General features: G+C 28.3%; 1 protein-coding gene across 1 annotated transcript in view; it reads right to left on the bottom strand.

Moving 5' to 3' along the window:
* The window catches only part of LOC107169362 (uncharacterized), a 33,941-nt gene extending 28,630 nt beyond the window's left edge, over nucleotides 1-5,311 (bottom strand). Inside the window, exon 1 of the mRNA XM_089227833.1 lies at nucleotides 4,923-5,311. Within this exon, the coding sequence (XP_089083959.1) occupies nucleotides 4,923-4,964 (42 nt within the window). The 5' untranslated portion in view covers nucleotides 4,965-5,311. The remainder of the gene's footprint in view (nucleotides 1-4,922) is intronic.
* Between the last annotated feature and the right edge of the window lie 8,381 nt (nucleotides 5,312-13,692).

The following is a 13,692-nucleotide window of genomic DNA, read 5'->3' as shown; positions in this document are numbered from 1 at the left end:
CTTATTGTGATTAAAAAATTATAAGAATACATAGGCACAATTTTTTTTTATTAGCATTTGAAGTTCAAACATTGACAAGAATTCGTCATAAAAAAAGAGAATTACAAAATGCAGACAAATTAAAAATTTTTAAAAATAAGTAATTGATTGGTGCTGCATAAAGTACGTATTCATTTGATAGTTTTAGTTATTTTACAAGAAATCTTAAAAATTAACCTGTTATAAATAAAAATAAATGTTTATAAATACAGTATATTAATTGAACCTTGTAGTTGTAAATTTCATATTATTGTTTGAATAATTATTTCTGTAAACGTGAATATATTTCAAAAAATGTTTTCATCAATCGAAAGCCATTAAAATAATACTTTTGATTTTGTTGAGCAAACATAAGGACTTAAAGCTCCATCGAATTTAATAATAAAAATTGCAACAATATCATTAACTCAAACTCTTAATGGTTTATGATTTACTAATTGTACCTAGGTATTATAGGTATATAAAATAATTACTGGAATATTAATTACTGTTTATTTGAGTAAAATACCTACCTAAATAAACTAAGAATAGATAAGTCCCATCTTTCCAATATTTTTTAGTTTACTCTTTCTTAATTTTCTAACAGCTCTTATAATTAATAGTAAATTAGAACGCTCTAAATTAGTTTCTTTTCCCAATATGTTAATAGACAATAGTTGAAGGTTTGATTATTAATTAATAATATAAATAATTATTGTAATGACGATCAGAGGAGAGCAAAATAAATGGTCACTCATTTCAGTGAACATCGATCGGTAACGTAAAACAAAAATAAAAATTGATGCCCGTAGACACTGCGCACACGACCAAATCATTCAAAATAAAAATAGTGATTATTTGATTATTATTAGAAGTCGGACTTCGGGATCGGGAGTCGTCGACGTCATGACGACTGACGAGTGACGATAAAAACCAGTTATACCCGCACCGCGACAATCGCGGCGGTTACGGCATTTGGAATAAAATACGAATTTATTAATATTGTTTGTTCTTATCGCCATCTATCGAGAGTTTTAATGTACGCCACCGAAAAACCGGCCAGTGAGCAATCTATAGTATTTATAATCAATGATTGTATATACACAAACCACTTTTAAAAAAAAATGAAATCTACAAGCATTAAATTACTATTTTAAACGGAATAAGCTATAAAAATATAATTTTAGGTGCAAGTATTAAATAACATGGTAGTTTTTCTGAACAAAATCGCTTTCGTGTTTTCAGGTTATAAAATACATTCAATTCTAATATAATTTAAAACTAACTACGTTTTTTTCTTGTTAATGTTTTTTGCGCTTAATTTCTCCAGAGAATTTGTATTGTACAATATTTCTACGTGCTCAAAACCATTAGAAAATGGTATATTAAAATACTGTTTATATTTTATAATAATATGTATTTTTTTATAAATAGTATATAAACTAGAAAGATCTTCGAACGATATTATTACTTTAAAAAGTAGTTCTGTAATATTTCTTATATTCTCATTTAAAGTTTATTTAAATATAGATATTTTATTATAAAAATAAAATAAAATATAATGAAATATTTTACTGTCAATATTATGTTCCATTAATTATCATATCAATAACCCAACTAACTTGCTACTTGCAAGTTGTAAAGAAATAAAGTTAAACATAATTATTGATATTATCTAGTAGGTATTGTTTGATTAGGTACTAATTGAGAGTCCATTGACACTATTTCCAATATGAACTTAAAATTTAAATTTAATTTAATTGTATAAAATACATAAATGTATTTATAATATATAATTTCAGTTAATTGGTTAGGAAATCACGTGGCCATTTTCGTTTGAGATGACGGGGAGGGATCTGTTACTTACATACCATGGGGCGTTTGTGAGGAGACGAAGGTATATGGATTGAAAGCTTGGAATATTTTCAGGTTAGAGATTTTTGTAGAGCCCCATAATTGGATGCCATACGTCATTGCCGGGCGTATCAATTGTTTATAAATTAACATTTTGTTTTCAAGTGAGATTTTAGAGCAGAGTAGTTGTCTGAGCTTGTGCAGACGGAGATTTAAGGATTTTCGTTTTAGTTTTATATGCGGTAATATTTTAAATTTTATTTTTTTCAAATGATAATATCTTTCTAAGATCGAAATATTATAATATATATGATATGCCGTGTATACAACTATAATAAGTATTATGATATTATTATTCTCGATAAATTATGAGACAATATGCATATTGTGCATTTGTATTGCTAAATTAATTTTTACATAAAACTGAGTAAATATATAGTATATTATGGTATATTTATAAAGTTATAAATTAAAAAAATAACCTTATTTATTAATATTATTATGTTGGTATCTATATTACCATATATGTACCTATTTATATGCAGCTTAAGTTGTATGTAATAATTATAATAAAATTTGTTTGAATGATATTATTATGATAGTGTCAACTTTATTTAATTAAAGGCTTACCAAAACATTAGCAATATAACACGTATTACAAGCGTTTATTGACAATGTAACATAAGTCGAAATATCCCAGTTGGTTCAATATAATTTAATATGTAAGTACCTATCTATAGTATGTATAGTGTATACCTACGTCACGGTATCACATATTTCACCGGGTTAACTGCCACTACTTGAGGGTAAATATAATCTTGCGTGGGAATCATAAAACCATTAGAACGAAACATAACAAACACTAACGCATCAAGGCTACTATTGCTACTAAGTCTCGGCAATAAATCAATACGTTTTAAATAAACATGGCTGGTAAGTAGAAAAGGTATCAATATATTTTGCCACGCACAGTAGGTACCTACCTAATGATAAAACAAATGTGATAAAACTGTTTATGTAACTTTTGAGTTATATACGTTCATCTTCTTCAAGAACTAACCAGTGTCCAGTATCCCTACTATATTTTTTTTGTATACATTTATAGAAGATTATCTATTACCATCGAATTAGAGAGTCATAACTCATAATTATACTAATAAAATCTTTAGCAAATCTTGACTAGATATATAACAGTATATTATAACAGCTGTGAACTAAAGCTAGGCTAAAGAGAACTTGAAAAAATTACTTTGTGATTAACAGCTACATAACATACCACGCGTGTCATGCCAAGCTATATATAAGTAGGTACACAAGTGTGCATTTACCTCCCAGTATTTCAAAAAACAACGAAAAATTAATCTTATTAATCTTAAGTCTGTACTGTACCGTTAATTAAATATAGTTAATTTAAATTAGGAAGGTATATTTTAATTATTAAGCGATTCACACATTTAAGAATTTGCATTTGTTCGTAGGTAACTATATAGTTTTATTTAAATAAATAATTGTACTGATTTTAATAATAATAATCATTTATAAGTTTATAACTGCATCAAACAAATTCATTAGATTTTGTAGTGACTGCAATAATTGACAATTTTACATTAATTTTATATTTACTTGATAAAATGTTTATTGTGCGTTAATCTAATCAGTAGGAAAATTAAACGAAAATATTATGTTAACTGAATTTTGAGAACGTATTATAACTCGTGAGCTATTTGCTATTAATCGATATTAAATAAATTTTGTTAGAAATATAGGTATTATATCGTTTTTAACCATGTTTTGTTTATAATTTATAATATACTAACTAATTTTCTTAACAAATTACAGGTAACATCCCATTTAACAGTACCTACTCAAGCTACAAAAAATATTTTCTACCTAGGTATATCCTAAATTAATTATAGACTATAAGCAAGATAATGTTGTTTTTCTCAAAAATTGTATGCCAGGTTGAATCTGTATATTATAATATTATTGTTCGATGTAAAAAAAGCAACCGTTGTGTTTTTTCTCAGCATAAAAGAAATATTTTAATATCTATAGTTGTTTTCCAATTAATTCTATTAATAAATACGTCCAAAGTTCAAATGTAAAAAGACTAAAAAGTCAAAATGTTAATAGTGTTCAAACATTTTAATGAAAATTATTTGAATAATTGAATAAAATATTAAAATATAATAGTATAGATAAATATACATAAAGTAATATACTTAATCAGTGATTTAAACTTGTAGAGTTGTAGGTTTATACTATACAATGACTAATGAATAATATTATTATTGATAAACAGAGTGTTTCGATTATAAGATTTCAAAATCTTCCCATACAGCCATATCTTACTACTATAGTAGGTATGGTATAATATAATATCCAATATACATATATTGAATCATAATAATATCGTTAGACATTAGCCATTAGGTGAAGTAGGTACATTCTTATGAAACACGATATAATATGTTAAAATCGAATATTCAACAACGACGTACAAGTGCACACGTAAAAAATATCATCAGACGACGAGACCGTCGCGCGTCAGCGGAGTTCGAAACGCAATAAAATCACACGACTCAATACGAAAACACGAACAAGATTGGCTTGGGCATATTAATATAGGCGGAGGAAGGTACTGGGTAGTCGGTGGACATATTATTATTGCTACATATTCATAATATGAAAACATACATAATAACGTAGGTATATACTAATATACTATAACTGTTGCTCGTTTTTACTTTTTAGTGACGACAAAATACAATACAACAATAGTTGTATTGATAAGAACGTATATATATATATAAGACACATAATATAAGTAATATAAAATATTGGGTATCTATTTACCATTACCATCATGGTTGGTTAGTATAGGACATATGTATTCAGGTCGTACCTAAGTACATTATTTTTTTTTTTTTTTAATGTACCCAACCAATCTATATGCACGTGTTATAAACTTAGGTACAATGTTATATGTTATGTATATAAGTTATTCACAAAGTGTGCACTCATAATACTAGATTGTAGTAGGTACTTACGTTGACGTTAAGAATGGATGGGATTTTCTTATTGTTGTTCATAATAATTGTAATTATTATTGTTTAATCGCTCGGTCAATGTCAACGTCCGCGTGTGTGGTGTATATCCGCGCGTGTATATATGATGATGAGGAGTATTATTATTATTATTATTATTGTGTGCACGTCGGAGAGCAATTCGCGTCGATGAAAATAAAAAACAAAAACCGTACGATTTACGTTTTCGGCGGAATAATAATCGATCTGCTGCGTTTATATTTTCGTCGGTGCACTATAAAATATCAAAAAAACTGTCGGCGCTGCTAAAATAATAATGATAATGATAATATTTAAATAATATTATATGTGGTTAGTGACGATCGTTCAACGCACCCGTGGCATGCGTATTTGGTCGACTCAAATCACGGGAGTACCGACGGATGATTCGTGTAAACTTTTATGAATATATTCCTCTCCTTGATTATATTCGTACGCGCGGATATCACGACCATGTCCGTGTGTGCGTGAACTCGCGCGCGCGACGCCGGTGCACGCAGGTCCGTAAAAATAGACCGATAAATATAAACTTTACGCCTTAGGTATTCGGGGACCACGTCGGAGAGGAAGACTATACCGTGTCCGTCCGCCATCGCCGAGACGAACACAATTATAATATATTATTATGCACGCACGCAGACGTTGATGCAGATATGCAGATGTATATTTTATAGGTATAGGACATAGGTTCTTATATTATATATATATCAATACATGTTACCAATTTAGAGTTCCTAAACATACTATCAATGGCTAGCCTCAAAATTGTAAACGTGTCGTCAATTGATAAAACGTTGTCGGACCGATGATAAAAATCAATTTTTCGTGAACACGATCGATTTAAGTAAGTATAATCGCTACAAATCACGCAGGGGTATATCACAACCAATAAGTTCCCCGGAAATACATGGAAAATTACGCATGTAATTGACACGCATACAATCAGAACAATCAACGTCAAAATGAATGATAAAAAGTGCACGAATAGTGTTATAGACGAAATGTTGATGTTAATTTTATTAAAAATTATGAACCTAATAGCTACGAGTTAAAAATAAAACAATTATATTAATGATTTTAGTCCTGGTTTTAATTTTTAAATATGGGCACGATAAATTTAAACTTTACGCCTTATTCTTGCCTTATTATACCTTGCCTTTTACCTCAGTACTTGATTACATCGGAAAATAAAGACGTGTCTGTGGCCTCCATCACCACCGAGACGAACATATTAAATTATAATAATTAATATTATATACAATAATTACGAAGACACAGATACGCGTGTTATAATAATATTATAGGTATAGGACAAAATAATAAAGATTTCTTTTTCTTTTCGAAACATCTACACTCTACACGCGAGCAGACGGACGGACTGGACGACGAAACAACAAACGGGGCTCGGATTATTGTGTCATACAAAATATAATTTTTGTTTAATAAATACATAATATAGTTATAATACGACTACCTATTATAACTATAATTATTATAACGATTTTGCCTTTCGTCTTTTCGTCTTCACTATATTATATTATCGGTACTGTATTGTATTATTGTTTTATTGTAATCAACTGCAGACTACTCGTCACCGAGTTCACCACTGCAGATAATTAAATAATTTTCCACAGAGCATGTGTATATTGTGTAGGTTACAGATAAATAATTTATTTCGATTATTCTTTACGTGATTGAAAGCATTACGAAATCAAATCGTTAAAATCTGTATACTACGCGTAGGTAAAGACAATATTTTTTGACACATTGAAAGTTGATCATAAATTTTAAATTTGATTTGTATAGGTAAGTACATGTCATAATGGATAAAAAAAATCCCATAAATGAATAAAAATTTAAATTATGCACGTTAAAGTGTATTGGAAATCGATCATTAAAAGTCAAAGCATATAATTAATAATAATAATAATAATTTTTTATTTTTATTTACGGAAATAAATTCCAATTACAAAAATATTGTAGTGACAGTTTTTTTGTTAGGTGCACATAATATGGGTTATAACTTAAAAGTAATATGAATACAGATAACATAAAACAAAACAAAATAGAGAAAAGATCAAAATAAAATAAACAAAAAAGAAAGAAAGTATATATATACAAATATTAAATAACGATTTAAACTTCAATATATTATATAAAAGTGACATGATATGAATAAATAATTATATTGTGAATATAGTGGTTATAAATGTAGGTAGAAGAAATAGAAGGAGGGAAAATATGACAACAGAAAGCAGAGAAATATAAGAGGATAAGAGATGTTTAGATTAAATATTAGACAAATTAAATAAGGTTTTTTAAATACTACCTTATTTAATCTAAGTCTTTAGTTAAATTACCTGCAGACATAAGTATATTTGCAGGGGTATATAGCATATAGTTTGAAGAGATAGAGGAAAGATAAAAAGTGGAATTATTTCTAGAATTAGATTGGTTTACTCTAAAATTTAAACGTTCGAGTATTTTGGGACAATCTATAATATTATGTAATAGTTTGTATAAAAACTTACAGTTTAAAATAATAAATCTTTTATTTAGGGGCATTATTTTAAAGAGATTACAAACAGTTTCATATGTCATATCCAGAATAAGGAGTTCTTTTATAATGATATTTATATGATAGGTATCTTAAGAAGTTATTTTGGATAGTAGATAGACTATGGTTTTGGATAATATTATTAGTACGCCAAATTATAGAGGCGTAGTCAAAGTTAGAACGAACTAGCGTAAAGTACAAGATTTTTAGGGCTGATTCATCGTAAAAATCTTTACACATACGTTTTAGGCAAGTTTCTTATATGATTTGTTTCTTATATAATTAACATGAAAATTGAAAGAAAGTTTTGTATCGAAAAAAACACCTAAGTCTTTAATTACATTATTACGTGTTAAGATGGAATTATTTAATGTGTAATCAAAAAGTAAAGTATTCTTTTTTAAAGAAAATGAGACTATAGCACATTTATCAATATTCAAAGACATATGATTTTCAATACACCATTGATAAAGGCTGTTTAAGTCACATTGTAGTTCTAATGCATCATTAGTATATTTAATATTCTTATATATTTTCGTGTCATCCGCAAGTAGAAGACAACTTGAATGTTTTAAAATTGTATTAATGTCATTTATGAATATTGAGAATAGTAAGGGTGATAAGTGATCACCCTGAGAAACGCCGGATAAAATATTAATTTGATCTGAAATATAATTTTCATATTTTACGGCTTGAGTGCGATTGGTTAAGAAGGAATGAATCCATGAAAGAAGTGGGTCATAAAAACCATAGGCTTTAAGTTTTGTTGTTAGAAGAGAATGATTAACTCTATCGAAGGCTTTTTCAAAGTCCGTATAAATAACATCAAATTGGGATTTGTTATTGAAAGATTCCAGAATTAATTGTTTAAATATACTAAGATTAGTTATTGTTGAACGCCCTGGGCGAAAACCATGTTGTTCATTTGAAAGAATGTTTTCACATAATGGAAAAATTTTATTACTTAATTACTTAAAACATATACATGTAATTAAAAAATAAATCGTTGTAAATGTTGTAATGAAACAATTTACAGTTTAATAATATAGTCCATGACTGGTTTTCGCCGCACTCAATCAAAAGCTTGGAGCACAACTCATAGTTTGTTTTTATTATTTTATAGGTGCGGTTATATTTCTCTCAGTAGAGTGGTTACATAATTCGTAATATGTTCCGTGTTTGTCGTCGTCGAGTCTTACCTATGACACTGCCATATTGATCTCCTCTCATAAATATAAATTAATTTGCGTATGTATGCCTACGTACACATGTATATTATTATTATATGGTGTGTTTCTCGTCATCTGCGAGTTTCGTTATTACTGTTACTTATTACTCATTTTTACTGTTTAAAAAAACATATTTTTCCGAATCTCGCCGCATTGTCTATTTTATATTGTTCAGTTTGATTTGTCACCACCTGCAACTATTCTTTTTTTTTCGTCCTCTGAATTGTATTTTGTTTGGTGCAGTGTCGTCATCGCAACCGAACGATTTGTTTACTCTTTTCCCCTCCCTAAATATTAGTCAAAATAAATACCCTAAAATTTTTATTTGCACCTAAACATTTAGAAAAGATTAGTTTAACTACAAATTTTCGATACAATTATATTTGAAATCACTATAGTAAGAAAAGATACTTATATATAATGATTGACACCATAGCTCTGTATCCTATTACAGAAATACACAATCGTTTGATTTGCATATTTTACAATAACAATATTTTGCAATAAATATGATATACAATATGTAATACTGAAAACTAAATTGTATAAAATTTATATATGTATATATTATATTAATCATATTTTCAAAAGAGCTCGAGAAGTACCAATCATATGCGAAAAACCATAGAAACAGTGTTCGGACTTATCTAGATAAATTTATCTAGATATTTATCTAGATAGTTTTTTGTTCATCTTTTATCTTATCTAGATAAATAGTTATAAGGTATCTAAACGTTTATCTTAGATAAATAATTTACTAATCTAAATAAATTCATCTAGATACTTTTTTTATTGATGAAAATCGTAAGAATTGGCCAAACGATTTTTTTTTAATTTTTATTAAATGTATTATTTATAAATAATACAATTTATAATAATATGAACAAATAACGTAAAATAACGACTGTGTTAAACTCATTTCCCATTGTCACATATCGTCATATCGATATCGTAGCCTGTAGAAATTAAAAATGTACAATTCGTCTATTTTAGGAATAGATGCTTGCCGTTGTCTGGTTATTATCGACGGTTGTTAAATTATAATTATTATTATTATAACAAAGCATAATTAATATTAACATTTAATTTAAAAATGTGATTTACTTGTTCTATATATGTTAATCCATTTTTACACACTAAAAAAAATAAAATGAACAAAAAATAACTATATTGTTATTTCAGATTATGGTACACCTATTTTAAAATAATTTTTAAAAAAATGTATCTTTTTTTTATCTAGATAAAAAAATATCTATCTTTATCTTTATCTAGATGAATATGAGTTTAGTCATCTTTCATCTCTATTTAGATACTTTTCAGTTGCATCATCTTTATCTTTATCTAGATAGAAAAATACTTATCTAATCCGAACACTGCATAGAAATTTCTGGGAGGGCTAAATTAACCAAAAAAAAACTATATTCAAATAAAATCACATGCATTTCACATGAAACCTGACAACATTTTGGAGGGACTAACCCCCCCCCCCCCATTTCCGCCTATGTTACCAATAATAGTAGTACCTACCTAAATAATAATCACTAAATATGCTAAGGAAGCAATTATAAATCATATTGTTGGATAAAATTGTGATTAAAATCACATTTTCTGGTATAGTTATCTATCTTTCTATCTATTTAAAAATTAACTTCGTTCGTGATAAAACGCGATATCATCAAACAATCATATTAATATTAATTTACAGTTAGGCGTTTAAATTGTTTTTGAAACAACATTATCTCGGAGATCATCGAAAACCTAAAGTATAATCTCGGTCGCAGACTAGCTAAATCTTGGCTTTAGAGTTTAAACCAATCGTCCGGTGAAGCGATATTCGACGTATTGATCTGATAAAGTGGCGATCAATAAATTATAAGAAAAATACATTAAATTTAACTTATGCTGAAACAAGATTTTGTTACACACCATTATATGATTAAAATCAAAAAATAATACCAAACAAAAAGTTTTAAATTTTAATGTTCAATGTTATAAGTTTTAACTTATAAATTATAATTAATGAATATCGAAATAAATGTATACCTACATTTAGTCCATACATGTATAATATAATATTATGCTTACTGGATAATACACGTGATAGAATTGCAGTATAATATATTGCATATTTGCATTTGAAATCGCATTACATATTATTATTAAGTATACGTTTTAAATAATAATCCCATATTTTATAAAGTAGGTACTACATAAAATTTTTTTTTTATTTATATGAGTTGGCATTTATACATTATTTGTATAAAAAAAAATTAGAATACAGCAGGGGATTAAGTTATATAACATATACTATTAAAACAATCAATAAAATAATATAAAAGCTTAAATAACCTACATAAAACATTTATACGTCGGTTTGAATATATGCATTAGAATTTCATAAACATTATACATTCAATTTAAACTGAGACAGTCATATATAAAACAATATATTACATACTATATAGATTGCATTTTGCTGCAGTGGTCTTATTACGCACTCTTGAATTTGAAACTATTTTTTTAAGGATAACGTATCTTACTAGGATGTATCTTTAATAAAAAAAAAAGGGGGATATATAAACAGCGGTTTTAAACTTCAACAAAATGTAATTTTCACACTTTGTATCTATTGTTTCCGCACAATTTGAGCAGCAATAAACAGATATCTGACACTTCATGGATAAATGGTTACTGGTACAAACAGAATGTGAAAAAAACAGAAAATCCTAAGGGGCTTACGTTTTTACGCTTCCTCTATCTAATTTGATTGATGCCTGAGTACTACAATCTTTGTTCACAGACGATCGGCATTTTAACGCTGGAACGTGGTTTTTCAAATGAGAGAAGCCCAGTCACTGGGGGCGGTCCCACTATTTCATTTTATACATAGCCCTACAGTCGTATTGACGTTTTTCAATCTTTCGGAAAACCAAATGTATAATAATAACGCAGTCTTGTACAATTATTATAGGTCATGAGATATATAACATTATATAAGAATATGGAATTTATATGTAAATATATACATCTCATACACTATAACAATAAGGGTAAATTTCCGATCACCATATATTATGTACTATTTATTCATATAATATTATGCTTTATAATTTTATACATGTATTGCTATAACAGTATATATATATATATATATATATATATATATGTCATGATTAGAATTATAGTCATACAGAGATAATTTAGTCATAATTTATATATTATATATTAATTATTTAAACTAAAACACTCTTTATAATATAATTTTTTTTATATAGAATTGCTTAAATTTTAAATTCTCCAATAAAATTGCGTGAAAATAGCTACCAAGTGAAAAAAATCTTATTTCTTTCGGACACAATGATGATTTACTATAATATAAACTTCAGCGCTAATTTTACTACAGTAATATAATGTGTATATAACGCATTCAAAATTCAAATAATTGATTCCTTTGAGTGTTTATTTATGATTTTTAACGAGACGTTAGAAATTTAGGCGCATAATATTGTACCTCTTCACATAATTATGCAGTAGGTAGAAACATACATATATTTATTTAATTTTCAAAAATCTTTTTTACTGGACCTTCTGATAATTATAAAGATAGCTCATGCCAATTGAATAATATATATTACTAATGCCCTATAGTGATTACATTTTAATGATTGATAATTCGATGTACAAAATTAAAAACTAAAATATTTATATTACTTCACATACAGTACCCAAATCGCTTATTAAATAGTATTATATAGCCATATATATATTTATATATATACGGTCGTTGTCGTGAATACGCCCTATAAAAACCCGCCCGCACTGACGTCGGTTGCAGTATAGTATATAAATATTGTATGTATAATATACATTAAATTGTTCGTCATTTATAACAATTTATTACCCGTCGTTAACGGGTATACCATTACATGATGCCAAATACACAACATCATATTATATTATTATCTAGTGCGTATATCTTCGCTTTGCGAATATTATGCCTACCTATGTATTATATGAATATCAAAAATTCAAAATAACAAACCATATTGTCCATATTATATACCTAAACAACAATCGATGATGATAAAATGCGTCGGAAAACGAGTAGAGTTGATGCCTGATACCTACATAACCGTGCACACACATCACACACTATCTTTACACAAGTATTTAATGTAATAATATTATTATATGCATATGCCCATCAATTTAATTTAATATCTAACGCACTCAGACATCCGCGCGTGCGTGATTAATATACCTATTATAATGTTGTAAGAATCGTTTACTCACTTTTTTCGGCTTTTCCGGTTCTTCTTGTTCCATGGTGGAACGGAAGTCCTCGCGGCCGCTTGTCCAGTATATAATACAACAATATTATAAATACAATATTGTTATTATACGCTCAGGACATGACTGCGCCGACGGTGGTCGATTCGACGACCGATGTCGCTACTGATTACCGAGTGGCGCTCGTTGGCCCGTATATTTTTTACGATTCGATATCAAGCGTATCTAGGATGATTATTTTATGATAATAATATATTATTATGTGTGTATAAAAATCGTACCGACAAAAAAAAAACAAACTCGCACGGTGGCCGTGCTGTCTGGAGGTGCTTGGCGATAAAGATAAGCGGATACGCGACGACGAGCGAATTAAGCCCGCACCACCACCAGGGCGGTGTATCCGGCGGAGAAGCGCCGCCGCCGGTGATCGATCCCGCGAATAGGTGTAAATATTGCAGTGCAGCATGTACAGGGTGTCTCGCGGGATTTCGTTTTCATCTCACTGCCCCCCTCACTCTATTTCTCTCTCTCTCACTCTTGTACAAACCTGTTCGCTGCTACCGTGGTAATATAGGTAAATACCTGCAGATGGTCTAATATTATAATTAGGTACCTGCACGGTAAATGCTTTAGAAATTCGCTTGTGCGCGCTTTGAAA

The sequence above is a fragment of the Diuraphis noxia genome, unplaced genomic scaffold, assembly GCF_037042655.1.
Source record: "Diuraphis noxia isolate RWA-SAM2 unplaced genomic scaffold, SU_Dnox_SAM2 contig0004, whole genome shotgun sequence".
Classification (NCBI taxonomy): domain Eukaryota; kingdom Metazoa; phylum Arthropoda; class Insecta; order Hemiptera; family Aphididae; genus Diuraphis; species Diuraphis noxia.
Note: the sequence above shows the minus strand (reverse complement) of the source record. Positions and strands in the feature narration are given on the sequence as shown.